The sequence below is a fragment of the Callospermophilus lateralis genome, chromosome 6 (assembly GCF_048772815.1).
Source record: "Callospermophilus lateralis isolate mCalLat2 chromosome 6, mCalLat2.hap1, whole genome shotgun sequence".
In the NCBI taxonomy this organism is placed as follows: domain Eukaryota; kingdom Metazoa; phylum Chordata; class Mammalia; order Rodentia; family Sciuridae; genus Callospermophilus; species Callospermophilus lateralis.
This window is the reverse complement of record NC_135310.1, coordinates 63474201-63500914: the sequence shown is the minus strand read 5'-3', so window position 1 is coordinate 63500914 and position 26714 is coordinate 63474201. Positions and strand designations below refer to the sequence as shown.

At 32.2% G+C, this 26714-nt stretch overlaps 1 protein-coding gene and 1 pseudogene across 4 annotated transcripts in view; one reads left to right on the top strand and one right to left on the bottom strand.

Annotated features, from left to right (window-relative positions):
• The window catches only part of Ascc3 (activating signal cointegrator 1 complex subunit 3), a 363263-nt gene that overhangs the window by 137213 nt on the left and 199336 nt on the right, over window positions 1-26714 (bottom strand). For all 4 annotated transcript variants that reach the window (XM_076858390.2, XM_076858389.2, XM_076858391.2 and 1 more), the window contains 7 exons: window positions 17501-17692; window positions 16968-17192; window positions 11107-11226; window positions 7449-7613; window positions 5878-5964; window positions 4863-5039; window positions 1520-1745 (listed from right to left, as the gene is read on the bottom strand). In XM_076858390.2, the coding sequence (XP_076714505.2) occupies window positions 1520-1745; window positions 4863-5039; window positions 5878-5964; window positions 7449-7613; window positions 11107-11226; window positions 16968-17192; window positions 17501-17692 (1192 nt within the window). The remainder of the gene's footprint in view (window positions 1-1519; window positions 1746-4862; window positions 5040-5877; window positions 5965-7448; window positions 7614-11106; window positions 11227-16967; window positions 17193-17500; window positions 17693-26714) is intronic.
• Window positions 20424-22177, top strand: LOC143401680 (signal transducer CD24 pseudogene; annotated as a pseudogene).

Sequence of the window (26714 nt, the reverse complement as noted above, 5' to 3'; positions counted from 1 at the left end):
GCCACTGGCTTATTCAGAGTCTACTTTAGAACTCTAAAATCACGAGAAATGCTTCAGGAATTAAATACAACTCATCCACCCAGGCCCACTTCTAGAAAACATAAAATAATCAGGTTCTGGAATAAAGACATGTATGGGAATACCAAGGGTAGAGGCTGTTAAAAAACAAATGTGACTAACTGATTTGAGCAATTAAGTGAAAATAGACTATATTTTAAAACACCAAGTGTGCAATACGTGTACAGTCAACTTACTTTGTTAATAATCCCTCTTTCTTTCTGCACTTTTTTCTACTCTATCTTAGAGTACAAATGTAATAACTATCTCAGCCTCTCTAAACATCTTTGGAATTCTTTTTTTTTTTTTTTTTTTGGTACCAGGGCTTGAACTCAGGGGCACTTGACCACTGACCCACATACCAACCCTATTTTGGTAATTTTATTCAGATACAGGGTCTCACTAAGTTGCTTAGTGCCTTGCTTTTGCTGAGGCTGGCTTTGAACTCGAAGCCTCCCCAGCCATTAGGATTACTGAGCCACTGAGCTCAGTTTCATCTTTAGAATTCTTGCCAGCAGTAATCCTCCTTCTTATTTGTCTTCATAATGATTCTTTTCATGTGTAATGTTTATCCTTTGCAGAAGTAAATACTGTCTAATCAATGCATTATACATTTATTCAATAAAAGTTAGGATTTGTGGAAATGTATGTTTAGGAATAACTTTTCAATATTACACAAAATGCTGGACACTGAATACTATGTATGCACTGATAACAACTGGGTTTAAAGGCATATTTGTGTAATTAAGCTTGTTTAGAAACTCTGGAGAATGTAGAGTTTATTGTTCAATTAAATTTTTACTGTAATACTGCTGATATATATAACAAAATCTTTAAAATTAGTTCAATATTAAGAAACAAAATGGGAATAAATATCACTGAATGATTCTTATCATTTATGGGTAGGATCTACATTTAAAATACTTAAAACTTTGCTAATATAAACTATTTTAATTGCTAATTCTTTTGGAGGGGGTAGTAGGGGTTGAACCCAGGGACGGCACCTAAGCCACTAAGCAATATCCCTAGCCAATTTTTTTTTTTTTTTTTTTTTTTTTTAAATTTTGAGACAGGGTTTTGCTAAGTTGCTGAAGCTGACCTGGAACTTGTGATCCTCCTATCTCAGCCTCCAGAACTGCTGGGATTATAAGCATGTGTGACCACATCCAGCCTTAATTGCTAATTCTGCTAAATAACTTCATAAAATTTGGAGTGATTTTTGCTCTTTTGCATAAATAAAGAGATTTTATATGTAGGTTCAAAATTTATATTGAGTTATATGCATTCATGAATATGTCAAAATTAACAATGTAAACTATAATGTACTAAAAAAACAGAAATAAAAAAGAAGAAAAATAAATTTATGTTGAATAATATGAAAAAATTCACAATACTTTTATATCTAGTAAAATATTTTATTTTCACAGAAAAATTCATTTAAGCAATTTTTCCCCCTTCTTACCTATTTCATCTTTCCTCATATCTTTCAGCTTATCTACAGTAAGATTTTTTTCTTCTAATCTTGTTAGAATGTGTGGTGGTAACACTGAAAATTGTCTCAAAGGGCTAGCCCAACCCCAAAGCCTCTTGTCGATGACTTTACTAAGATTCAGGAGCCTGTAGGTCATGGTAGGCCAACGTTTCCTCAGAGCAATTTCAAAAAGGGCACGAACGATTCTAGCTGCATTCTGAAGAATAAAATGGGGAGATTGGGTTGTTAGGTCCAATGTGTTTTTAAATTTGTCAGTAAATTTATTATTCAAACTCAGCCTTCTAGAATGAATTAATAAAATCAGCAAAGCAGCAGGATATAAAATCAATACCCATAAATCAAATGCATTTCTCTACATCAGTGATGAATCCTCTGAAAGAGAAATCAGGAAAACTACTCCATTCACAATAGCCTAAAAAAAACAAAAACAAAAACAAAAAGAAACAAACAAACAAACAAAAAAACTTGGGAAATGAACTTAAAAAAAAGACCTCTACAATGGAAATTACAGAATACTAAAGAAAGAAATTGGTGGAGACCTTAGAAAATGGAAAGATCTCCCATGTTCTTGAATAGGCAAAATAAATATTGTCAAAATGGCCACACTACCCAAAGCACTATACAGATTCAATGTGATTCCAATTAAAATCGCAAAGTCATTCCTTATAGAAATAGAAAAAGCAATCATGAAATTCATTTGGAAAAATAAAGAGACCCAGAATAGCAAAAGCAATCCTTAGCAAGAAGAGTGAAGCAGGAGGCATCACAATACCAGACCTTACACTACACTACAAAGCTATAGTAACAAAAACGGCTTGTATTGGCACCAATAGACATGTAGATCAATGGTACAGAATAGAAGACAGAGAGATAAACTCACATAAATACAGTTATCTCATACTAGAAAAAGGAGCCAAAAACATACACTGGAGAAAAGATAGCCTCTTCAACAAATGGTGCTGGGAGAACTGTAAATCCATATGCAGCAAAATGAAATTAAGACCCTATCTCTCACCTTGCACAAAACTCAACTCAAAATGGATCAAAGATCTAGGAATTAGACCAGATACCCTGAGCCTGACAGAGGAAAAAGAAAAAGTAGGCCCAAATCTTCATCACATCAGATTAGGCTCCAACTTCCTTAAAAGATCCCCAAAGCACAAGAAATAAAATCAAGAATTAATAAACAGGATGGATTCAAACTAAAAAGCTTCTTCTCAGCAAAAGAAACAATTAATGAGGTGCAGAGAGAGCCTACATTTTGGGAGCAAATTTTTGCCACACACACATTGCAAGAGAATTAATCTCCAGAATATATAAAGAACTCAAAAAACACTTAAAAAAAATCCCAATCAATAAATGGGCTAAAGAGCTGAATAGACACTTATCAAAAGAAGATATACAATCGATCAATGAATATATGAAAAAATGTTCAACATCTTTAATAATTAGAGAAATGCAAATCAAAATTAAGATTTCATCACACTCCAGTCAGAAGGGCAGTTATCAAGAATACAAACAACAAGAAGTGTTGGCGTGGATGAGGGGGAAAAGGCACTCATACATTGCTGGTGGGACTGCATAACTGTGCAACCAGTCTGGAAAGCAGTACGGAGATTTGGAATGGAACCATCATTTGACCCAGTTATCCCACTCTTGGGTCCTTACCCAAAAGACTTAAAATCCACATAATATAGTAATGCAGTCACATCAATGTTTATAGCAGCTCAATTCACAATAACTAAACTGTGGAAGCAACCTAGATGCCCTTTAATAGATGAATGGATAAAGAAACTGTGGTATATATACACAATGGAATATTACTCAGCATTAAGAGAATAACATTATGGCATTTGCAGAAAAATGGATGGAGTTCAAGAATATCATGCTAAGCAAAGTAAGCCAATCCCCCAAAAACAAAGGCCGAATGTTTTCTTTGATAAGTGGATGCTGATCCATAATGGGGGAGGGCATGGGAAAAATGGAGGTATTCTGATTGGGCAAAGAGGAGGGAGGGAAGGGGAGGGGATATGAAGGCAGAAGGAAAGATGGTGGGATGTGATGGACATTATTACCCTAGGTACATAAATGACTGCACATATGATGTGACACTGCATCGTGTACAATCAAGAGAAATGAAGTTATGCTGCAATTGTGTACAGTGAATCAAAATGCATTCTTCTGTCCTGTATACCTAATTAAAATAAATAAATAAAATTTAAAAATCCAACAACACTATTCATTACATTTAAATAAAAATAAGAATTTTGAAACAAAAAAATTTAGAACATACTTTTTCTATATTAAATCTTTGAATAAAATTACAAATATAATAGAATAATCACATGAGATAACGTAATTATATAAGATTAAAGTTTAATTCTCAACTTAATAAAGGTATTTCTAAATAAAAATGATAAAAATGTATACTTTAAAGGTTAGGATTTTTTTTTTTTTTAAATGTATGCTTGGAAACAGGTATGGTGGCACACACCTGCAATCCCAGCAACTCCAGAGGTTGAGGAGGAGAATCATAAGTTCAAGGTCAGCTTCAGCAACGTAGCAAGACCTTGTCTTAAAGGAAAAAATAAAGCCAGGTGTGCTTGTGTGGGAGGCTGAGAAAGGAGGATTGCATGTTCAAAGCCATTCTCAGCAATTTAGCTAGGCCCTGAGCAATTTAGTAAGACCCTGTTTCAAAATGAAAAAGTAGAAAGGGTTAGAGATGTGGTTCAGTGATTTGGGGCCCCTGGTTTCAATCCCTAGTACTAAAATAAATAATTAAAAGAAAAAAATAAAAAAAGGACTGAGGATATATTTCAGTGGTAGAGAGCCTCTCAGTTCAATCTGTAGTATTACCAAAAACAAAACAAAACAAAACAAAAAAAGAAAAGAAAATGAAAGACAAAGAAGACAAAAAATAACTTTATTTCACATGATGGTTTAACTGTATGAAGAATTTTTTTTTACCATAGCAGTTTTTAAAAGTTATAAATTAAATGAGCTGTAGGTTTAGGGAACAATTTTCTTTCAGTATACAATATTTAAAATCAGAGACCTATCATACTGGAATATATATAGTAGGCCTTATATAAGATAGATTTGTTACTAAGCCAAATCAACCACTAACTTTCACCCCCAGTCCTGATTTACAAGCACAGGTTACATAAAAGATGTACAAATTAATATCTTTAATTCTAAGGAGAAACAGTAGTTCATAGAATTTCTCAAAGTAATGTATTCACAGAATAACAGAATTAATTCCTTGGTCTCTAGAGATAAACAAAGAAGAGAAAATGGGGAGTAAGATTCTTACCTGTGCAACATATGCAGAATCTGATATAAGGGAGAAACTATCCATCTCTCCTCGGCTGATGTAAGTTTGAAGTAAGATGTTTATTTTCCCATAACTATTTTCTACACCTCCAGGAGCTGAGAGTTCACAAAAATTGTTTAATAGAGCATCTAACTCCTCTATTTCTTCTTCTCTGACCTAGAAGAGTCAATATTTTTATAGTAATATTTGGTCTAATTTATTGAAAAACCACATTGCATGTTTTTAAGGTTGCCTTTTAGTATAATGTAATATTTTATTCTTGTACAGCTAAAACCCAGTAATTTTCCCATAGGTAAATTATAAAATATAACATGAAATTATGTTGAGGCGGGTACAATTATATTTTATTGCTCATCACCAATATTAAAGTTGCCATTGACACATAAAAATTTGATATGCCACAAAAATTAAGTCATCTGACCTCACCATCCTTCAGCTGATGAGGTTTCATTTTTTATTTGACCAGAGTAAAACCTCTGCCCAAACTGATTAGGGCAAACTTGATTATCTTCAAATGCATTCATTATAGTCATATATTTTTATATGGTATAATGCATTCATAGCTTAAAGTTGTGAAGTACTGTTTCAAAGTATTAAAGTTTTCACTGTTAATAACATTAAATTATAATATGGGTACAGAAATATTAATTTCTGTATTAATTTGAATCATGCATTTACTTAACATTTTCTTCAGTGAACTATATTGCAAATAAATCAAAACATATACAATATATTTTTTGATAAATTCATTAATACAAAACCTATTTAAACTTCTTGATTTGGGATACAAAGCAAAGCATGATGTTAGGTATGCTATGATATTATTATCTAGAACACTGAGTTTTCTTGTACAATAGAAAACACTGCTGATACTCCAAATATGCCATATGGCTTTTTAATATTGTATCAGGAATAACAATTAATTTCAAACTTTCATAAATGAATAAATGTGTCTATGTTGTACATATCTAACTGAAACTTCAAGTAATCTTACCTTGATCTGATCAAATTCTTCGGCTTTGGAGACTATCGCAAATATGTCACCTTCTGTTTTGTGAGCATCGAAGAGTTCATTAAAGGTCTACCAAAGTAAGTGTCACATTTAATTAAAACAGAAGATCAAAAGATATTATCAAATGTATGAAAGATTAAAAAACACTCCTAAACATAGTTAAGAAAGCCATTAGAACCAAAAAAAGATCAGCAAAGTCATCTAATGAAATCTATACTAAATGTCTAAAAATGTTCAACATAACATTCTGGTCTTGACCTCAATATAGGCATATGGAAATCTGCGCCATTTACTAATTATAAGCTCACATATATCATATAAAATTCAGAGGGAAATAACTAGACAACATGCAATTCAAAGAGTCTCAAAATATGAATAGCGAGAATATACAAAAAAATCAGTTAAAGGCCATACAGAAAAGATAAAGGTACTACAGGGCTAGAGTTGCTGAAAAAGAACTGTAAAAAACAAAGTGTTAGGGTGTAATTTGGCAGCAGTCTACTAGCAAGAGGACAAATGAGAAAGGATGTCTCATAGAGACAATGAGAGATGAGAGTAGGTGATATAAGGAGTGAAGGACTAGGTCTGGGATTGAGGAACCACCAAATCACAGCTCTGAGATAATATATGAAGAGGTCTTGCAGAAATCTAGTGTCATACACATATAGGTTGATCTGAAAAAATGAGGAAAACCCAGTAAGCACATAAAGGTGTTTTTCTGAAACCTGTTTTATATATAAGCAAATATTAAATCTACAAACCAGAGATTTCATATAAACTGAGTTTTTCTTTTTGATGATTTCTATTCTCCTATTTTAAAAACAACTTTATGTACAAAAGGCAAAAATGAATTTAAGAAAAAACTCAAAACACACTATCTATTGAAAAAAGTATAAAAATTCAACTTAACCTATCTCAATCTCTTCAAATTTAAGTATTCTCCCAACGGGTTATCATTGTATTGACATGTACTGATATATGTACATGAAAACACATAAAGAAATATTTACGCTTTTTAAAAGTAAAAATATTAAAGTATCACATCATCTTAAACAGGACGTTGTTAAAAAGCAACACATTCTCTTATAATTGTATGGTCAAAATTGGCCTTAAAAGTTCCTTAAATTAATCATCTAGTACAAATAGGCTGACTTGGTAATTTTAGTAGTTTCTTAAACTCTTCTTTAGTGTTTCTTACTAACATGCAATTAAGTTTTCAACTTTTTATTCAAGGAAATCATTAAGCTATCAACTCCAGCTTAAAATCATTCTGGCATTCACTCCATAAGACTCACCAATAGGCTTCAACTATTTCAGGTGTATGTAGTGTTTAGGATATGTTCATGAAACAGGATGGCAGGAGAGCCCCATTGCTATCTAAAGTCATTTTTTTTCTTGTCATTACTGAAAGTATATTGCTGAATTCATATAAACTAAATGTATTTGCTCATAAGTTGTTTTTGTTATTTGGCATTATTAATATATTTTGAAGTCTAGAAAGTATTTGCCTGTAAAAACAAACATTTTTGCATTTGTTCCTCTCAGAATATTACCTCAATGGTATTGTATTTAATATAATAGTGGCTGGCGGTTCTACCCAAATCCGTTGAGGAAAAATAACCAGTTCTCTCTTCAAAACGAATCATCTGAGCTTTGTCTAGTTTTCGTCCAACTTCAATGACTAACTGTTCTCGATGCTTTCTTAATGTTGGGTCAATCTACAGGAAAGAAATATAAACACTTGAATTCTAAAAAAAACCTCTCACCTGTAAACAAATACCCATTTATGGAAGCTAAATTTTTTTCTTGATGTTTTAATTAGACTTTTAAAACTTGGTATTCATTAATCAGTCTCTCCCCATCCCTCTCTCCAGTCCCTGGTAACCACCATTCTACTTTCAACCTCTGTAAGATCAACTTTTTGAGATTCTACACATGAATGTGATCAGGTGGTACCTGTTCTTTTGTATTTAGCTTATTTCACTTAACATAACGATATCCAGTTCCATCCCTGTTACTGCAAAGACAATATATCAGTCTTTTTTTATAGCTGAATAATGTACCATTTGTGTATAGGTATTAGATTTTTCTTTATCCATTCATAAGCTGATGAACACTTAGGCTGCTTCCATTTCTTTGTAAATATGGATAGTGCTACAATGAACACAGGAGTACAGATGTTCTTCAACATACTGATTTCATTTCCTTTGGGTATATACCCAGTATTGAAGCTACTGATCAGAGATTTTTCAATTATAATTTCTGAAGTACATTCTATACATTTCAGAAACAACTAGAAAAGATTTTATTTGATTAAATAAAGAAAGCTTTAAAATTATCAATCCGCATAGTCTTTTGGATAATAAAATTATCAATCTGTACAGTCTCTTTAGATACCAATATAATTCTTCTGTGGTCTTATAATCTTTAAGGTTATAGATACAGGGAATCAGGTATAAGGGAAAAAAAAAACACATCATCTTCTCCTTCCCACACTTAAATAGGCACTTTAAATTACCAAACCATACTTCTATTTTATCAGTCATTGGGGATATGATGGCAAGAATGCTTTCCCCTGTCAAAGATAAAATACACAAAAATAAATGCATGGTTATCCCCTTAAAAATACAATTCTATTGTTTTAGTAATTTTCACAATTGTTGGTGGAAAAATCCATTTTGTCTATAATAATAATAGAAACAAAGAATAAAATGAAGTTGACAGTGAACTTCTATATATTTTTAAAACTATTATAATTTTTTTCTAAGTATAAATTGATATTTAATACAAAATACTAACAAATATTCTTGTTGCTATGTATAATAGATGCCATACTGTACAAGTGCACAACCATACACATCTAAGTCTTGAAGATTAATCTCTTGTTATGAGCAATAATGTAAAATATGACCTTTAATGGGGTGTTGGAGAAGTAGTAAAACTCCTTAGAAATCTAATGAGTTAATACTTCTGCCATTTGTTTTAACTTAGATCTTTATGGCAGCTTGAAGAGTTTTAAAAATCAGAAAAATGAGGCAAAAGGAAACCAACTGCAGATAAGTAACATAGCATCAAGAGTATTATCAGCAAATATTTGTTTTAAGTGATACTATATATATCAGGTCCAAACTACTTGATTTGTGTTTGTCTATAGAAGTCTTATAGACAGAATTTACAGAGCAACAAAATCAAAACATATAAGTTAAAGAAAAAATTAAGAGATAGAAATGTAAAGGCAGTAAAACTATGAATCCTGGAATGAAACAAAATTCCTCTTTTTTAAAAACCATAAAACTATGTTAAAGTTTTCACTATACTGCAAAAAAACTTTTAATATTAACCTAATACTTAAAAATCAATTGATGTGTTTATCTTAGTCCAAGGGATATTTAGCCCATGAAAATACATGTACTTGTTTATTTTTAGTCCTTCAGAAAATTTTCATTGTACCTTTGACTATTATCACAATGATCATATTTGTGATGAGAACATTTAGAGACACATTATTTAAAAAGTGCAAGGTCTTTTGGGATTGCTGGGTCACAGCAGCACAATTCACAATAGTCAAGTTATGTAACCAGTTCAGGTACCCATCAACATATGAATGAATGGAGAAAATATGGTATATGTACAAAATGGAGTTTTATTCAGACATAAAGAAGAATGAAATTATGGCATTTGCTGGCAAATGGATGGAACTGGAGAACATCATTCTAAGTGAAATAAGCCAGACTCAAAAAGTCATGGCCTTATGTTTTATCTCATATGTGGAAGCAAGAGATAACTAAGGAATTAAAAAAAAAAAAAAAGGAAAAGGGGGCGGACAATGTCCCATGAAAATAGAAAGGAGATCAATGGAGTAGATAAAGGGTACAGAGGGAAGGGAGAAGGGATGGAAAAGGGAGGAACTGAGTGAAGAAACTGACCAAATTATGCTATGTACATGTATGAATAACCCACAGTGAATCCCACCTTTATGTGTGTCTATAGAGTACCAGTTAAAAATTAATAAATATAAAAATGTATAAAATCAGATTATAATGCAGTTATATTTTATAACAGAACAAATTGCTTAAAAAATAAGACATCCATTTGAAGATCAGCACATATTTTAAATGAGAAGCAGAAAAGTAGTGGAATTCTATGTAAAGAAGACGCAAGTATGAAAACCTAAGAATTTCAGATTACCAGCTTCAGAACTAGTTGCTACTACTATTCTTAATTTTTTCCCCCTAAGTCTTAAGTTCCAACTCTTCCATGGCAAAATCTACTGCACAAGAAAAGGAAAAATGAAAGAAAAACTCCAAAAGTTTGGTGATTGCTTTGATAACAAATGCACATATATTTATATATATGCATTTACCTACACACACACACACACACACACACACACACAATGCATATGTATGTGTATTTATCAATACAATAGTTGTGTGTATGTGTATTGGTAAATAGAGAAAAACTATAATTTTGAGTTAGACTCAACCTCTTTAATAATTTTGACTTAACAGAAGTAAATATCATATGAAGATGGCGAAATAATGTTTTATTACATTACAGCTGAATTTTATCTGTAATTAGGAAGCATTTACAGTATATAAAGCAGAGTTCTAAAGAAAAGACAAGATCTATAAGCCACATGGACCACACAAGTATAAAGCTCATAGGAAGACCTGCTATCACATGTATCTAATTCTCTGTCTATGCATACACATTGAATCATGAAACTGACTTCAAACTTTAAACTGTTAAGACAATAATGCATTAATGCTATCTTTTAATTTCACTATAGGGCATAGAAGGGACATGACAGGAGGAGTAGATTGTATATAACAAGCCTATTTTTAAAAATGGTCTATATGTTTCCTTATATCTGGTTATTTCTAAAACTAAATGTATTAGAGTAAAAAATCATGGTGAAATATTAACATCTAACAGAAATATACCTGAAAAATAGAATGATACAAATATCAACATTATTAATGGGAAAAGAGATTTAAATAAAGCAAAATAATTACAAGGAACCGATTTAATTTTCTTTAGTGTATTTTAAAAAACGATTAAGGCTCTTTATTTTTCTTCTAGGTCCATAACTCTTTTCAGATGAGGCAACAGTAGCAAATATTTATCCTCACATCATGAAAGGATTACAGAACCAAAAAGAAGGTTTGAGGTTTTTTTTTTTTTAATAAATGAGTTTGAGTTTTCTACCTGATAAGCTTTGTGACTGATGCCGTACACTAATGGATTTGCTCTCATCCGTACATAAAGGTAAGTGTAACTTATCCACTTCACTGCTTCTTCCACGTTTGTGACTGTGCCCAGAGCAATCTGCAAATCAAAAATACAACAGAAATTAAAGTAATGCATTAAAGTCAAACATAAACATTACAGAAAAGGCCATTCTGCCAGAAATTAAGTTTTCAAAATAGATCATTGTGCTACATTTGAAGAAGGTAAGCACAAATATTGAAATGACTTCTCAGTTAACGAAAACAGCAGTCCTCTTTATTTCATTGAGAATAATACATTGGAAATGCTATCTTCCCAAACTAAACTTACTCAATGATGACATTTGATTATTTTTCCCTGTATGGATTTTAATTCTACAAAGCATTAAGGACATTTTTGACATTTGTTAATTCTTTTTCATATTCTGTATCCATTTTGTTTTAGTTTCATTTTATATAATAAAACTACTGAATATGTTTAAATGTAAGTGTACCAGAATAAAAATAACAAAATATGGGGCTGGGGTTGTAGGTAGAGCACTTGTCTAAGCACATGTGAGGCACTGGGCTTAACCCTCAGCACCACATAAAAAAATAAATAAAATGAATAAAGATTCAAAAATAAAACTCAACATTATTAAAAAAATAACGAAATATTATTAATTCTGTCGATCTTTATCCTGATTCTGTGCACTGTCATCAATAAAACCATAGAAGGTACAATGGTAGTTTTTACCTTTAGAGATACTCATTTAGAGGACTGCCAGTATAAACATACAATATGCATATAATGGAAAATGCAATTATTTCTGCACAAAACACAAAGCAAATTTCTTGGTATTTAGACATATTAATATTTATGCTTTCAAAATCATACAAGAATAGGGTGTTTTTTTAAATTGGTAAACTTAAACAAGCAATGGGAAAATATGATATTTAAACATCTGAACCAAAGTAATCATTGGATGATTGTTTAGATTATATTCAGAAAGGAAATGTAATGTTTAATATAGCATTTGAAGTGATTTGTGATATATTTATTAAATAAAACCAAAGGTTAATAATTTAGAACACAACAATAAATATAATATCTGTGTAATAAAGAGAAAGAAATGATTAGATAAGGACATTAATGCAGAATTTTAATGAAATGTAGTCTTAAAATAGTTCCTTAAGCAAGGGATTTATAGGAAGTAATTCTGCTTTTACTTAAAGTACCCTTTTTACTTTAACAATTAACCAAAGTTGTGAAACTTGACAGCTATAAATTTGTTCCTGAACCCTTTTTTTTTATTCACAGGAGGGGGGAAAAAAAGCAAAACAAATGCTGCCACTTTTTGTACTAATATTGAAGAAAATAGAAATCTTCATGTTTGATTTAATCCCTATATTATAATTTTTAATTCTATATAAGTTTTTTGTGAAATAAAAATGTAGATGGACTGGGAGTGGTACAGTACATGATTAGCATGCAGAAGGTCCTAGGTTCAATCCCGAGCACCAAACAAACAAAATACAACAACAACAAAAAAGTGTACATTTAGCTATCTTGAGTAAATTGAAGATGAGATACAGCAGCATATAATTTTCACTGTAATATTACATCATAGTATTTGTTATTTAAAAAGTGGGACAACCAAAAGTAAAAATATGTAAGAAGGTTCTGCCTATTTACTTCTAAATTTCCACTAGTTTACTTAAAAATGACCAAGCCATCCATACTATAGGTATTTCATTTCTTAAATGTAAACTGTAAGGCTTTTCAGAAAATGAAAAGCAGTAAGAATTAAAATTAAGCCAATAAGAGAGTTGTGTAGGATGTTTAAACAGTTTTTCCAGTCTGCTTAGGTAAATAAAACTAGTTTGATGATACGGATAAATAGCTGACAATCTCACCTATTTCTGATTTCATTATTTGCAAGTCAAAACTATATTGTCATATAACCCATATATTCCTTTATAGTGACCTATATTCCCTTATTACTTTATGCTATTACTTTAAAATAACAACCTATATTCATTTCTTTTTGACCTTATGATGCTCTTTTAAAATACTATACAAATCTCAAGAGACAAAAATTTTATGAAGGACAATTTAAAAATCAGACTTATCAAATAAACATTAATAATTACCTATTGCTATTAGTTATAAGATTAGAAGAGAAAGTACATATCAAAAATTAGACCATGTAATGGAAATCTTCTAATAATTCATTAAAAGGGAAGAGATTATCCAGAAAAATAAATGTAAAGGTACACCTTATTTTAAGACTAATCCTTGAATGCCACCTAGTGACAAAAATAAAAATTTTCTTGAAAATATTTGCTGTCCCCTAGTGGCTATCTGATACAGGAGCCTTTCATAAAACAAGTATTTTTTCCATACTGCCTCTTTTTGAAATTTATTCATTTATCCCCATAATCATAACAAGTCACTAAAAAGCCTGCATATTATTTAAGGTACAATGGATATGGTAATAAATAGTATGGTCCCTGACCTCACTTCTCTAGTCATGGAGGTGAGACATGTATAAGTAATTAAGATGAGAAATAGAAGCCCAACATCCACAGAGTCTAGCACATACCAGATACTCAAAAATATAACATGTAAAAGTGGCATTAGTGTATAGTGTAATAAACTTTATTCTTCTTTAACAAAAATAAAATCCACTCCAAATTTGGTAATTCAGAAACCAGACTCAAATGTCACTTTATATTTATCTATTTAAACTTTAGTCTTTAAGGTTATCTTATTTATTTTTACTATATGTGTGTTTTAAAAAACTAATTTAAAAAAACCATTCATATGGTTTCTATCAACTTTATATAGTTTTTAGAAACTAAATAAGCAAATATAATCATGAGCATATATGTATATATAGACACATATATATATATTTATATCTATACATGAACTGCTTAAGTAGGGCTACATATGAAGGGATTATCAGGAAATAGTGATACTATATTGCCTACCAACTTGGAACAGGCATTTATTGAATTTTCACAATGAGAGCATCTATATTTCATAAAAAAGAAAATTGGGCCTTTCTAAGTGAAGTGAGTAGAGTAATAGCTTCCTAGAGTAGAAGGCCTATGTTGAGGAGTAATGGAAGTGGGAAGGGTAGTCAGACTGTGGAGGTTTTAACTTAAGAGCCAGTATATGTACAACATCTTGAAGAGACAAGAACTCTGTGTACACAAAGAATGTATATGTTAGGATATAGAATAATTAACAAAGTTATAAAGTATGGAATATAGGGATTAGAACAGAATATACACTGAGCAACATGAATACATTTTAATTAGCCTGAAACACATATATCAGTGTTTCTCACAGAGCAAAGTTAAGTGGCTCTTTATAGGAAAGGGATTTGTTACTTCTCAACTTTAGCATTATGGAGTTAGCCCCATTAGGCATCAATCAGCAAAGATGTCTCATAAAATGTTTGTATTAAATTATACTTCATAAAATATTTTCTCCAGTTTTTCTAAATTCATGGTCAAAATTGATATTCATGAAATCAAATATATTAATAAAGGCAACATTACTATCCTAACATAACCTTTATGTTGATTAGTGATATTTTAGAGTGTTGCGAAGATTTTTTGCAGTCTAAGGACTTACAAATCCATTATCTTAAGAATGCAGCACAGATTTATATTATAAACCAATTTCACACTTGATGTGTACAGATGACTGTTTAATTTCACATTCAACTATAATTTAAAGGAGTTTGCTTCATTAACAGGAAAGTTTACTGTAACAGGGAGCTCTTCCAGTAAACCAAGATATGAGCAAGTTTAGCAATGGTTATACTTCATTATAGTAACTAAAAATTTCAATCTATATGTTTCATTATTTAAATGCCCTTTATATCACTAAGTGGAAATGTGCTCAGAGTGTGTTGACATTTCTGAAAATGACATTTCTAGCAAGTACTTTAATTAATAAGAGATGAACTTAAGGGCTATTTTTATAAGCAGGGCTAGATCAAACAGTTTCACTGGTGCTACTTTTTTGTCCCCAGGAAAGAGTTCCCTGAGGACAAGAGCATTGTTTTACTTACTTTGTGTTTTCTGCATAATAACATCAACACATTGTGACTACCACTTACAAAAACTATCAAGAACTAATTCTAGGTTTGCTAAGATTTAGTATTCCTTGACATGCTCTTTAAGCAAAATTTTAGAAAAACAGGATTATTTTTTCTTTTTTACTGTAAGAGAAATTATGGTTACCATTTTGGAAAATGTTTAGTTCAGGTTTTAGAAGAAAAAAAGGGAGAATCCTAATGTAGGGTAATGTATTTTTTTAACTTATTACATTTTTAATAAGATTACAGAAGTCTTAAGCAACAATAAAAAGATCTCGTTTAGAGCTAAATAGACCTCAGTTTGAATATTGGTTCTAAAAATTATACCTTAGTGACCTTGGGCAGTTACACATCTCTCTGAGGATAATATCTACTTAGCAGGTCTGACAGAATAAGAGAATGTACATGAAGCACCCAGCAGTCTCTAGCCTATGCTACTATCACCATCACCTTATAGTAATAGATTTTATCCCATTATAAACACTCTTGGCCCCAGACCTAATTACTTACACCATGCAATCAGGATAGGCAATGAGGACCAAAATTGAGCTATGATAATATTTTCTTTGGAGTCAAATTTTATTTTCTAATCTCTTTTTGTTGTCCTGTAATTTTATTAAGGTAAACCAGTGCTCTTCATGCTTTTTTTCTTACTTTCAAATTTATCTTCCAAAACTTATCTATCCTCTGAACTCAGACTAAGTTTACTATCATCATGAAAAAAGCCTTTTTTGATAGCCCCAGGTCAAACATATTTTCTCCTTCTACCAAGTACTTCAATGGAAGTTGTCATTTTCTTTCCATGTCTTTTTTTCTCCTTTTGGACTATATGCTTCTTAACAGAAGAACTACATAATGTAGAGTGTGTCTTTCATTCTCTATAAAGAGTCTTGTAAATAACCCAAATAGAATTTCTATAAGCTGTTTAAGAAGTACTCCATATAGACTTGCACACAATAAGTAATATTTGATTGTGAATATGATTGTGAATATTTCATTCATTTATTCAATATTTACATCTTACCTAAATTACCTAAATTATTTGAGTTAACTTTAAAAAAAAAGGATACTGAGGTAGGAAAGTGTTGAATACTTGTGTAGTAATTAAAAATGTCATGAAAACATTGCACTGAATTTTAAACATTCTTTCATTTGAAAGTTTGATATATACTCTAAATTGTAAAAATGTTTATTTTCTTTACCAGTTGAGATATTACCTATGCTTTCCAGGTCCATTATTTAAATCCTATTATTAAAGTCTCCCCCCACACACTCCCACATGCCTGCACACACACATTTGAAATAAAAGATTATACTCTTGCTCAATTTAGGCAATCACATTTTACGTAACAAAGTTAATCAAATGACCTAATAAAGACAAAAAAGCTTCATAAAACTTAGAAAAACTTCATACAAATATTAATCATCAGTTGAGCATTAAAAATATCAGTTATTGCTATTTCTGTTTCCCTGATTTGTAAACTTTGGATTGGATTTCTGATCTATAGCAAAACCTCATAGATTGAAAGTGTGGTCATTTAACAATGAGTTCCTGTCAGTATTGTTGTCTACATTTATACTGCTGTGAGTTAATCAACAATATTGCCCCCCCGCCGCCCCAGCCTCTTTTGTCTTATAGCATAATCTGTATTCCTAAATACTACAAAGTAAAAACCAACACAACCTTTATCGTTATTCTTAAAGCTGATGATTCTATCCCAACTTTTGACTGATCAGATCTTACCTCTGCATTTAGGTTATCTGCAAGACTTTCCAGAAACTGGCTCTCAATTGGGTTTTGTTGAGTGAGCAGAGTGAGGTAATGGCTGAGTTTATCATGTGTTGTTATAATGACTCCTTCCCCAAATTTGTCAAATTGTGGTCGTCCAGCTCGGCCAAATATCTGCATGACATCTAAAATTCCAAGGTCAACAAAGGAGCCTCTTTTTGCAGCATATATTTGTGTTCCCTAGATAAGGAAAAGTTAATAAAAATTTACATAAGTACACATAAATATAATCCTGAAGAGCTGAATACTGAAATTGGGCAAATACAGTAAGATCTCGAAAGTGTACTTTAACTAATCCCTTCATCATCTGTGATAGTTAAATTTTTCCAATATAAACTGAATTTTATTGGAGAAAATATTTTCCCTTATATAAATTAACATTCAATGTCAAAGAAACAGCCAAATCACAATATTTTTCTAAATAAATCAATCCATAGGTTTGTTTTAACACACACAAAAATCTGTATCAAAAGAAGGTAAGCTCCTACCTTAATAATAACAGCATGAGCAGGGAGATTGACACCCCAGGCTAACGTAGCTGTACAGACTAGGACTTTGATATGACCATTGGAAAACAAGTTTTCAACTAAATTTCTGTCCTGCCGAAGCATTCCTGCATGATGAATACTAAAACCATCTGGGAATAACTCTCGTACTTGCTTATTTCTTGACTTTTGCACCTAGAGTAGATATCAACAAAACATAAAAACATTATTTAGCATTTAAAAGCAGTTTCTATTTAACATAGCTGCTGAAAGAGTTTATCAACAAAAGCATAAAATTAAGTATCCAAGGATGTGACTGAATCTTAATATATAAGATCTAAGTATAAGTATATACAATCTTAGTATATCTTATACAAAAATCATTTGTTTTGTTATCTATCTTAAAAGTAGGTAATACCAGAACATGATACAAAATTCAAAAGGAATGAAGTAAAAAGCAAGTGCCTCCTTTATCTAGCTGTCCTTTTTTGCAATTAATCAGTATTACCTGTTTATTATTCTTCCAAAAATACTATTTTAAAAATAAGCAAAAACCTGTGTCCCAACTCCCTATAAGGCTGGAGTCCTTACAATACAAGGGCCTAAAAACTTAATTACCATAATTTAACCCCACCTACCTACACTACCCACCACAGCCTTGAAATTTCTTTTTTGACAAATCACACCTACTTTCTATTCCAGATCCATTGCCTAGAAGACTTGCTCCTCTTACTGAGATGCTTCCATGCTCGCCATGGTCTTGATCATCATTGTGATGAGTCAATAAACCCAACACTGTTCACCTACAGCTTTGTTTATGGTGAGCTTTGATGGGATAGAATTGACCACCTGTCTTGGATCCTCAACTTTACAATTAGCTGCGTGTACTGATTTCACTTATGGTGTCTGTTCTTTGGCCTGCTTTGAGCTCAGATATGGGATTTGGTACACTTATCTGCAATACGTATAAGTGCTACAGCAGAAGATCCAAAAAAATTTCAATAAAGACTTACTGTATACTGGAGAACACATTTTTGGAAAATTAAAAATTTCAGATAAACATTTAAAAAATGTTTATGTAGACAAAGCTGCTTTTGGGTATCATGCTATGTGCTAGTTATTATTCTGAAAAAATCTCATTATCAACAATTGAAGAGCTTTAAGAACATTTTCCCCCATACTTTTATGTAAGAAACACTGTATCAGCAGGGAGTGAGATTTCAGTAAGACTGGGATTCTAGTCCAGATTACGCTACACTGATTATCTAACTCTCAGATTACTTACAATTTTAAACTTCTAAGATAATTATACTAATTAACTACGAAGATAGGATCTAAGAAAATCGCTCACACTCCATGAAATTGGTTTCAATTCTAAAGCTGAGGGAAGGGTAAAACTTTTAGCAAACCACGCCACCCAGTGGCCAACTAAATAAATAACAACTTGCACATTTTAAGCCTTAAATTCAAAACAAAATACACATATATGTAACAAAGACTATACAGACTATCCCCTTTCAAATTCAAAAGAAGCATATTCCTGTTTTATTTTGGTGCAATGTAGTCAGCCTGTAGAAATCATTTTATCACACACTTTACAACCAACTACACTAACTGAATCAGCCTTTATCTTTTCAGACAAGCAATATTCTTATGGTCAATATTCCTATAATCACTTCTTATGAATAAGGAAAGACGTTGGGATAAAGTCTGTTGTGGAGTGTTTGCTAAGAAATAACAGCTCCTTTAGATGCCAAAGGAAGGAACAGAAGACACTTCACCTATTTAATTTCTAATATTTAAGAATAGAGCTCAAAGAGAAAGAATATGTTTGGAGATGTTCTGTACAAACCATATTGGTGAACTGCTGTTTGTTTCAGGTAAAGTCTAAATATCCTGTATTGAAATATACTAATAATATATGTGCTATATTATATCTAGATTCCTTGAATAAACCCCAGTTAACATAGGACTTGGTGAAGACTGCTGGGGTACCAAGGCACAGGAAAAAAATTAAACACTGGAAGTATATAACTGCAGTAAGAATTTTCTCAGAAGGTGAATATGTTCACACAGTACCTTCTACTCCAACCACGAGGGTTGTACACTTAACCCAATGGGTATACACCTCTGGTCTCGGTGAGGACCTATGAGACACTTAACAGACACTTATTTCTATTCTTATTCTAGACATTCTTTTTTATTAGTTCAACAGAGACCTGATGTGACAAAAGTCTTAAAAACAGGTCTAGGGTTTTTACTATTAATGTTTGAATCAGAATTTTTCATATGTGGTCTGTCATAGCTCACAGTATAAATGAATTGTAATCTTTGGGGAAGAAGTCCACACATATGTACTTTTAAATATCTTATTTTAAAAATTAACATCTGGCAAAGCTACTTTTGGCATACAGTTCTATGAATTATAACATATGTATCAATATGTAATAATTACTACCATTATCAAGATATAAAACTCCTTTATACCATTTATTTATAGAAGCCCTCCGTACCTACAATCTGTGGTAGCCACTGATTTGTTCTTCATCCCTAAAGTTCTGTCACTTCAAGAATGTTATAGTGTTATATATTGAATTAAACAGTATATATGCTTTTTGGACAGGTTTCTTTCACTCAGCTTCATGCCTTTTAAGAGTCATCCAAGTTGTTGCACACATATTAATAATTCATTCCTTTTTAATGCCAAATCATATTCAATAGTATCAATGGGCATATCACTTTCATAATATAATCTCTCACTGAATGACATTGAGTAAGTTTATAGTTTACAGTTTGGGTAATTATAAATAGAACCTCTATGAACATTGAGATGTGTGTGTGTGTGTGTGTGTGTGTATGTGTTTGTGTGTGTGTGTGTGTGTGTCTATGTTTTCATGTTTAAATGTAATCACCAGTAATAGAGCAGATGGGTCATATGGTAAATGCTATGTTTAACTTTATACAAACTGGCAAACCATTTCCAGAGTGGCTAATTTATTATATCAGCAAAAAAACACAAGAGTTACAGTTACTTTGAATGTTTGTCTGCACTTGACAACGTCATTATTTTTCATTTTAGCCATACTAATGAGTATGGTAGTATCAGACCACGATTTTAATATTAAACATCTTTCCAAGTCCTTGAATGTACATATATATAAAATCTCCTCAAATTATTATTATTATCATTATTTTGGGTGGGTACTGGGAATTGAACTCAGGGGCACTCGGCCAGTGAGCCACATCCCCAGCCATATTTTGTATTTTATTTAGAGACAGGAGCTTTTGCTGAGACTGGCTTTGACCTTGTGATCCTCCTGTTTCAGCCTCCCAAGGTGCTGGGATTGCAGGCATGTGCCACTGCACCCAACTCAAATTATTTTAATGCAGAAAAATGTTTAAGAATATATCAGCATACTGTTGGATAAAGTAGGATAAATAATGTCCTCAATTCATCTGAAAAATCTTGGCTTACTCTGTGAAACATATAGTCTGAGGGAAAAGCAAACTTTTGTTTAAGAACTGAGATTTTTAAGATTCTATGCTTGGGTTCTACAGCATTTTGTGTTCTTCCTGATACTCATAGCATGACTTCTTACATAGTACCTCATGGGTATCACCACACAAAATGGAAAATAATTGTATTGAAAACAAAGGATGAAATGAAAGATTTAAGGGGACATTCTGTCTTAATAGGTATTACAAAATCTTTCAAAACCATGAAACCAGTTAGGTGCTGGGGCATATGCTTGTAATCCCAGTGGTTTGGGAGGCTGAGGCAGGAGGATCATGAGTTCAAGGTCAGCCTCAGCAACTTAGCGAAGGCCCTGTCTCAAAATACAAAATTAAAAGGCCTAGGGTTATAGCTCAGTGGTAAAACTTCCCCTGGGTTCCATCCCCAGTACCAAAATAAATAAATAAATAATAATAAGGGGAAGAGGAACCATTCTCCAAAACCATTTCCATTAAAAAATATTCTTAATAAAAAAAGAATCAGTCTTTAAAAAAAATATATATATATATAGTTATATATAGTTGTTTATAGACTTTTATTTTATCTATTTATATGGAGTGCTGAGAATTAAACCCAGTGCTTCACATATGCCAGGCAAGTATGCTACTGAGGACCCCAGCCCCAGCCCCAAGGATCAGTTTTTATAGGAAGATTTCTGTGGTAATATTTTGATCCATCTATGCACAATACCACCATATAATTTGATTGACCTTATAAGAGATTATTTCAGCTAAGCAGCCTCATATTCATTACTGCATTAAATTATTTAAATTCTTAAGAAAAAGTACTTCATAACAAACACAAAAGTGACTAAGGAAAAAATGCACTTTAAAGAATCAAAGGAGACCTTGCCTGCACACACCTGGAGCCATGGAGCCATGGAGCCATCCTATCTCCTCGAATCTAGCATCTAGCGAGACAGAGCAGACAGGGGCAGAGCGATAGTGGCCAGGCTGGAGCTGGGGCTGCTGCTTCTGGCACTGCTCCTACCCACCAAGATTTATTCAAACCAAACAGCTGTTGTGACACTTTCAAGTAACTCCTCACAGAGTACCTCTCCTGCTCCCAGTTCAACTAATGCTACACCCAACACAGGTGGCAGTGCCCTGCAGTCAACAGCCAGTCTGCTTGAGAACTTGCTCTCTCTTCTATATCTCTACTGTTAGAGACTAAGGCAGGCCAAGAAACATCTCTACTTCCCCATCTTCTAAACCCAATCTGAAATAGCAACTAGACGTCCAGTGTGTCAAGGAAGAAGCAGGTCTGCATCAAATCTACCAACTCCACACCTGATTTTATTGACAAAGAAAATGTTGAGAGTTCCAAATTGATTGGTTTGAAGGACATGTGAAGGGTATCATAAGTGATGAATGCCAATATTAAATCTGCTGGAGTTTCACATACAAGATAAAAAGAGATAACATCCAAAATTGAGACACGATTTCCTGAATGAGGCATAAGAAATACGGACACTTAAGACTCTACCTTGAAAACAAGAATAAATTTTATCTAGACATAAAGGATGGAATGTGGAATGGAGACTTCAGTTTTCATTTGGTTCATGAAATCTATAAGGCCATAAAACAGGTAATATAAAAAGCTTCCAAGATTCTATTTATATGTACAATAGAGGGAACTTTCAGGTGTTACTGTAAATCCTCAATGTATCATTTCAGCAGTGCTAATTTAATGCTTATATATTCTAGATAAAGTTTCAAATTGTTAAACTATTTCTATTCCTTTGGGAACTGAACTCTTTCCTCTGTGGTTTTTGGTTTTGACATTATGTTTGGACTTTAATGTAGTAATTGACATGTGCCAGGGCAATGATAAATTGGAATTCACCTCAAATCCAGGCCTCACGAGTAAGTCTTGCTTATCCTCACAAAGTCAAATGGTAGGTATCTCCCATCTCCTGTTTTCATTCAACAAGAGTGCCAGATTCCTTTAGCTAAACTGATTCCAAAGAGTAGAACTGCATTGACCTCAACTAATTTCAAAATGCTTTTTATTTCTGCATTTGTTAAATACCTTTCACAATTAAAAATGGTCAGCTTTGAAGGTAGAATGGCAAATCTTGAAATTAGAAAGGCAACTATGTGAAGAAGCCAAATTTATAAATCAGCATTTGAGAAGTGCATATTAAATTCACAAAAATTTTTATATTTTTTCTGTAAATAACTTTTTTTAAAAAAAAAGACAACTATGGATCAGAATAGCCACGTTTAGAACACTTTCTCAGTCAATATTTTTAAGTATAGAACCTGATCTTACGCTTAAAAGCAGTCTTGATCCTCTAATCTTTTACAACTGCCTTGATACACAGAAACCTTTTGAAAAATTCACACTCCCTGAAATCTTTTGTTTGCATGGTCACATATCGATGCTTAAATGTTCCAGTATCTAATATGGCCACTGTAGTCTTGATAACCCAAATCAGTTTTTTCTCATCATTCGAAACCTACTCAGGAACAACCAGATCAAACAGATCTAAAGCTACTGTGTAAATGAACACACCCCTTTGCTTCATACCTGAATGCTGTACATCTATTTGGATTATATATTGTGCTGTGTATTTATGCTTTGATTCATAGTAACTTCTCATGTTATGGAACTGATTTGCATTGAACATAAACTGTAAATAAAAATAAATAAATGGCTGAAAGAGCCCAAAAAAAAAAAAAAAAAAAGAATCAAAGGAAAGGTCACTTAAATAGAAACACACATTTATCACATACTAGATCCTAGGAATACAAATAAATTTAAGACAAAGTGTGAGCATTGAATAATTTGTAGATTGGTAAAAAAAAAAAAAACCCTCTAATAAACAAATAATTTTAAAATTTGTTGTGTTTGCAATAAAAGCACATGCAAAAAGTTAAAACCACACACTTAACAAAATTTACAATACTGTCACTTATGACAATGATCTACTTTGTATTTGTATTGCTAGTACCTGACTGAAAGGAAGAAACAGTAAGATGAATGACATAGAAATTGACTCAGTTAAATGAGTATTTTCCATATTAAATTTTAAAATCAACAGGAAAAAACAGGACATATTTTGAAAGAGATGATGGGCCCATTACAATCTGAAGTAAGTTCCAGATAGATCAAGAACTCAATAGTAAAAAAAAAAAAAAAAATACAAAATTTAAAAAATATTCTAAGAAATCATGGATGAAGTAAGTATAGGCTTTGTATGTAAAACACAAAACCCAGAGAATATAAATAGATATACAGAATTTCTACATGGTTAAAAATAATCATAAAAGGTCAACTAGAGAAAAATTTCTGTAATATATATAGTTGCATATAATTTAATACACAATGAACCGAGGATATGAATAAACAATTTGCAGAAAAAAATAAAAATGATCAATACAGAAAATGCCTACCTACACTCAGAATTAAAGAAATGCAAGTCAAAATCATGATAAAATACAATTTTTCTCTACTAAGCTGTCATAAACTTAAAAACCTCTTATTGTTCAATGTTGACAAAGTTATATGAGTACAAGTAGATGTTTGAGAAAATATACCCTTAAATAATCTCTCTGGTGGGCAATTAGGGATCATTCACCCAAAATTTTAAATGCATGAATTGCATGATGGATAAATTCCACTGCTAGGAATTTTCCCAGTGTATACAGCTGTAAAAACCAAGAGTATGAGGAAGAATGTTTACTGCAGTACTATTAACAAAGACAATTGGAAACTTCAAAAGTATTAATCAGTGTAGGGCGTGGTAAATGAATTATTTTAATACCCACATCATGTTATTCTATGCAGTTGCTAAATGACTGAAACAATCTTTTTTTTTTTTTAATTAATTTTTATTGTAGGTTGTTCAAAACATTACGTAGTTCTTGATATATCATATTTCACACTTTGATTCAAGTGGGATATGCGCTCCCATTTTTACCCCATATACAGATTGCAGAATCACATCATTTGCACAACAATTGATTTACATATTGCCATTCTGGTGTCTGTTGTATTCTGCTGCCTTTCCTATCCTCTACTATCCCCCCTCCCCCCTCCCCTCCCCTCTTCTCTCTCTACCCCCTCTACTGTAATTCATTTCTCCCCCTTATATTTTTCCTCCTTTCCCCTCACTTCCTCTTGTATGTAATTTTGTATACCCCTGAGGGTCTCCTTCCATTTACATGCAATTTCCCTTCTCTCTCCCTTTCCCTCCCACCTCTCATCCCTGTTTAATGTTAATCTTCTTCTCATGCTCTTTGTCCCTACTCTGTTCTTAGCTACTCTCCTTATATCAAAGAAGACATTTGGCATTTGTTTTTAAGGGATTGGCTGGCTTCACTTAGCATAATCTGCTCTAATGCCATCCATTTCCCTCCAAATTCTATGATTTTGTCATTTCTTAATGCAGAGTAATACTCCATTGTGTATAAATGCCACATTTTTTTTTATCCATTCGTCTATTGAAGGGCATCTAGGTTGGTTCCACAGTCTTGCTATTGTGAATTGTGCTGCTATGAACATTCTTTTATGCGGATTTCTTAAGATCTCTGTGATATATTATTAAATGAGACAAAATGTGTATCTAACATGATCCAATTTATTTACTTTAACACACACAAGCACACGTGCAAATGAACACAATAGTCATTTTATAAAAGCTTTCCTCATGAGAAATATAGAAAGACTGTAACCACAAGTGGCTTTTGGAGAAATGAATGGCAAAGAGATGATTAAGATGATGAGCTATGGAGCTAAACCTGTTGTTACAAAATGAAGCCTATTCTGTGGAGTTTCACAACAATCACTGCTTCTTCCACCTGGATCTCCAGAGCCAGCACTATGTGGAGCCCAGGCTTTTTCCTCTGAATAGCTGCAGAGACATAATTTATCTTGTTCATATTGTCTGAACAGACATTGGATTCTCCCAGGAAGCCATTTGAGATCCAATACTACACTTACTAGATAAAAGTGTTTCTACACATGGAAATTCAGCACAAAAGAATTGTCTAAGCTTGGTTTCCCCTGACTTTATCTTTCCACTTTTCACAAGTGAATTCCCACATAGGGTTTTATAAGCCAGTAAAATTAGAATGGAATGGGCAACTGCTAAGATAATGCATTAGCACACAAAGGGCACTATATTCTTTTCCCTCAGTGAAAGCATGTGGAACTTCCTTCCGTGAATTTATATATCTTTTTCCTACTGGTGAGATGAAAAGTCAGTGCCAGTGCCTTTAAAAATAAGGTTAAAATGTAACCACTTCCCAAAGTTGACTTCCAAACTAGCACAAATACAGTAAGCAACATGATTTTTAAAAATGAATAACAGCAAGTAAATGGGGATATTAAAGGAAATCAAACATAAAAAATAACCCATAAGACCAAAAAGTACACAGAATCAACACAAAAGCCTTAGTTCAAATACAAACCCCTAATGAAACAGCATGCTAAAATGGAATCAATAATTTACGGTACTTTTGTAAGCCTTCTGAGGTCATTTATTTCAATAAGGTATGCTTTAATATGAATCATTTCAAGTCTATTAAACTAAAAGGAAGGAATAAATTAACTGTAGTGATTAAAAACTAAAAATCTAGGCAGGAAGAGGTAAATATTGTCTCTCAAAAGATACCATTCTTTTTCCATAATCATTAGTCATTATACCATATCAATGTTAGGAAAAGAATTACAACATCATCTTTTTAAAGTGATCTT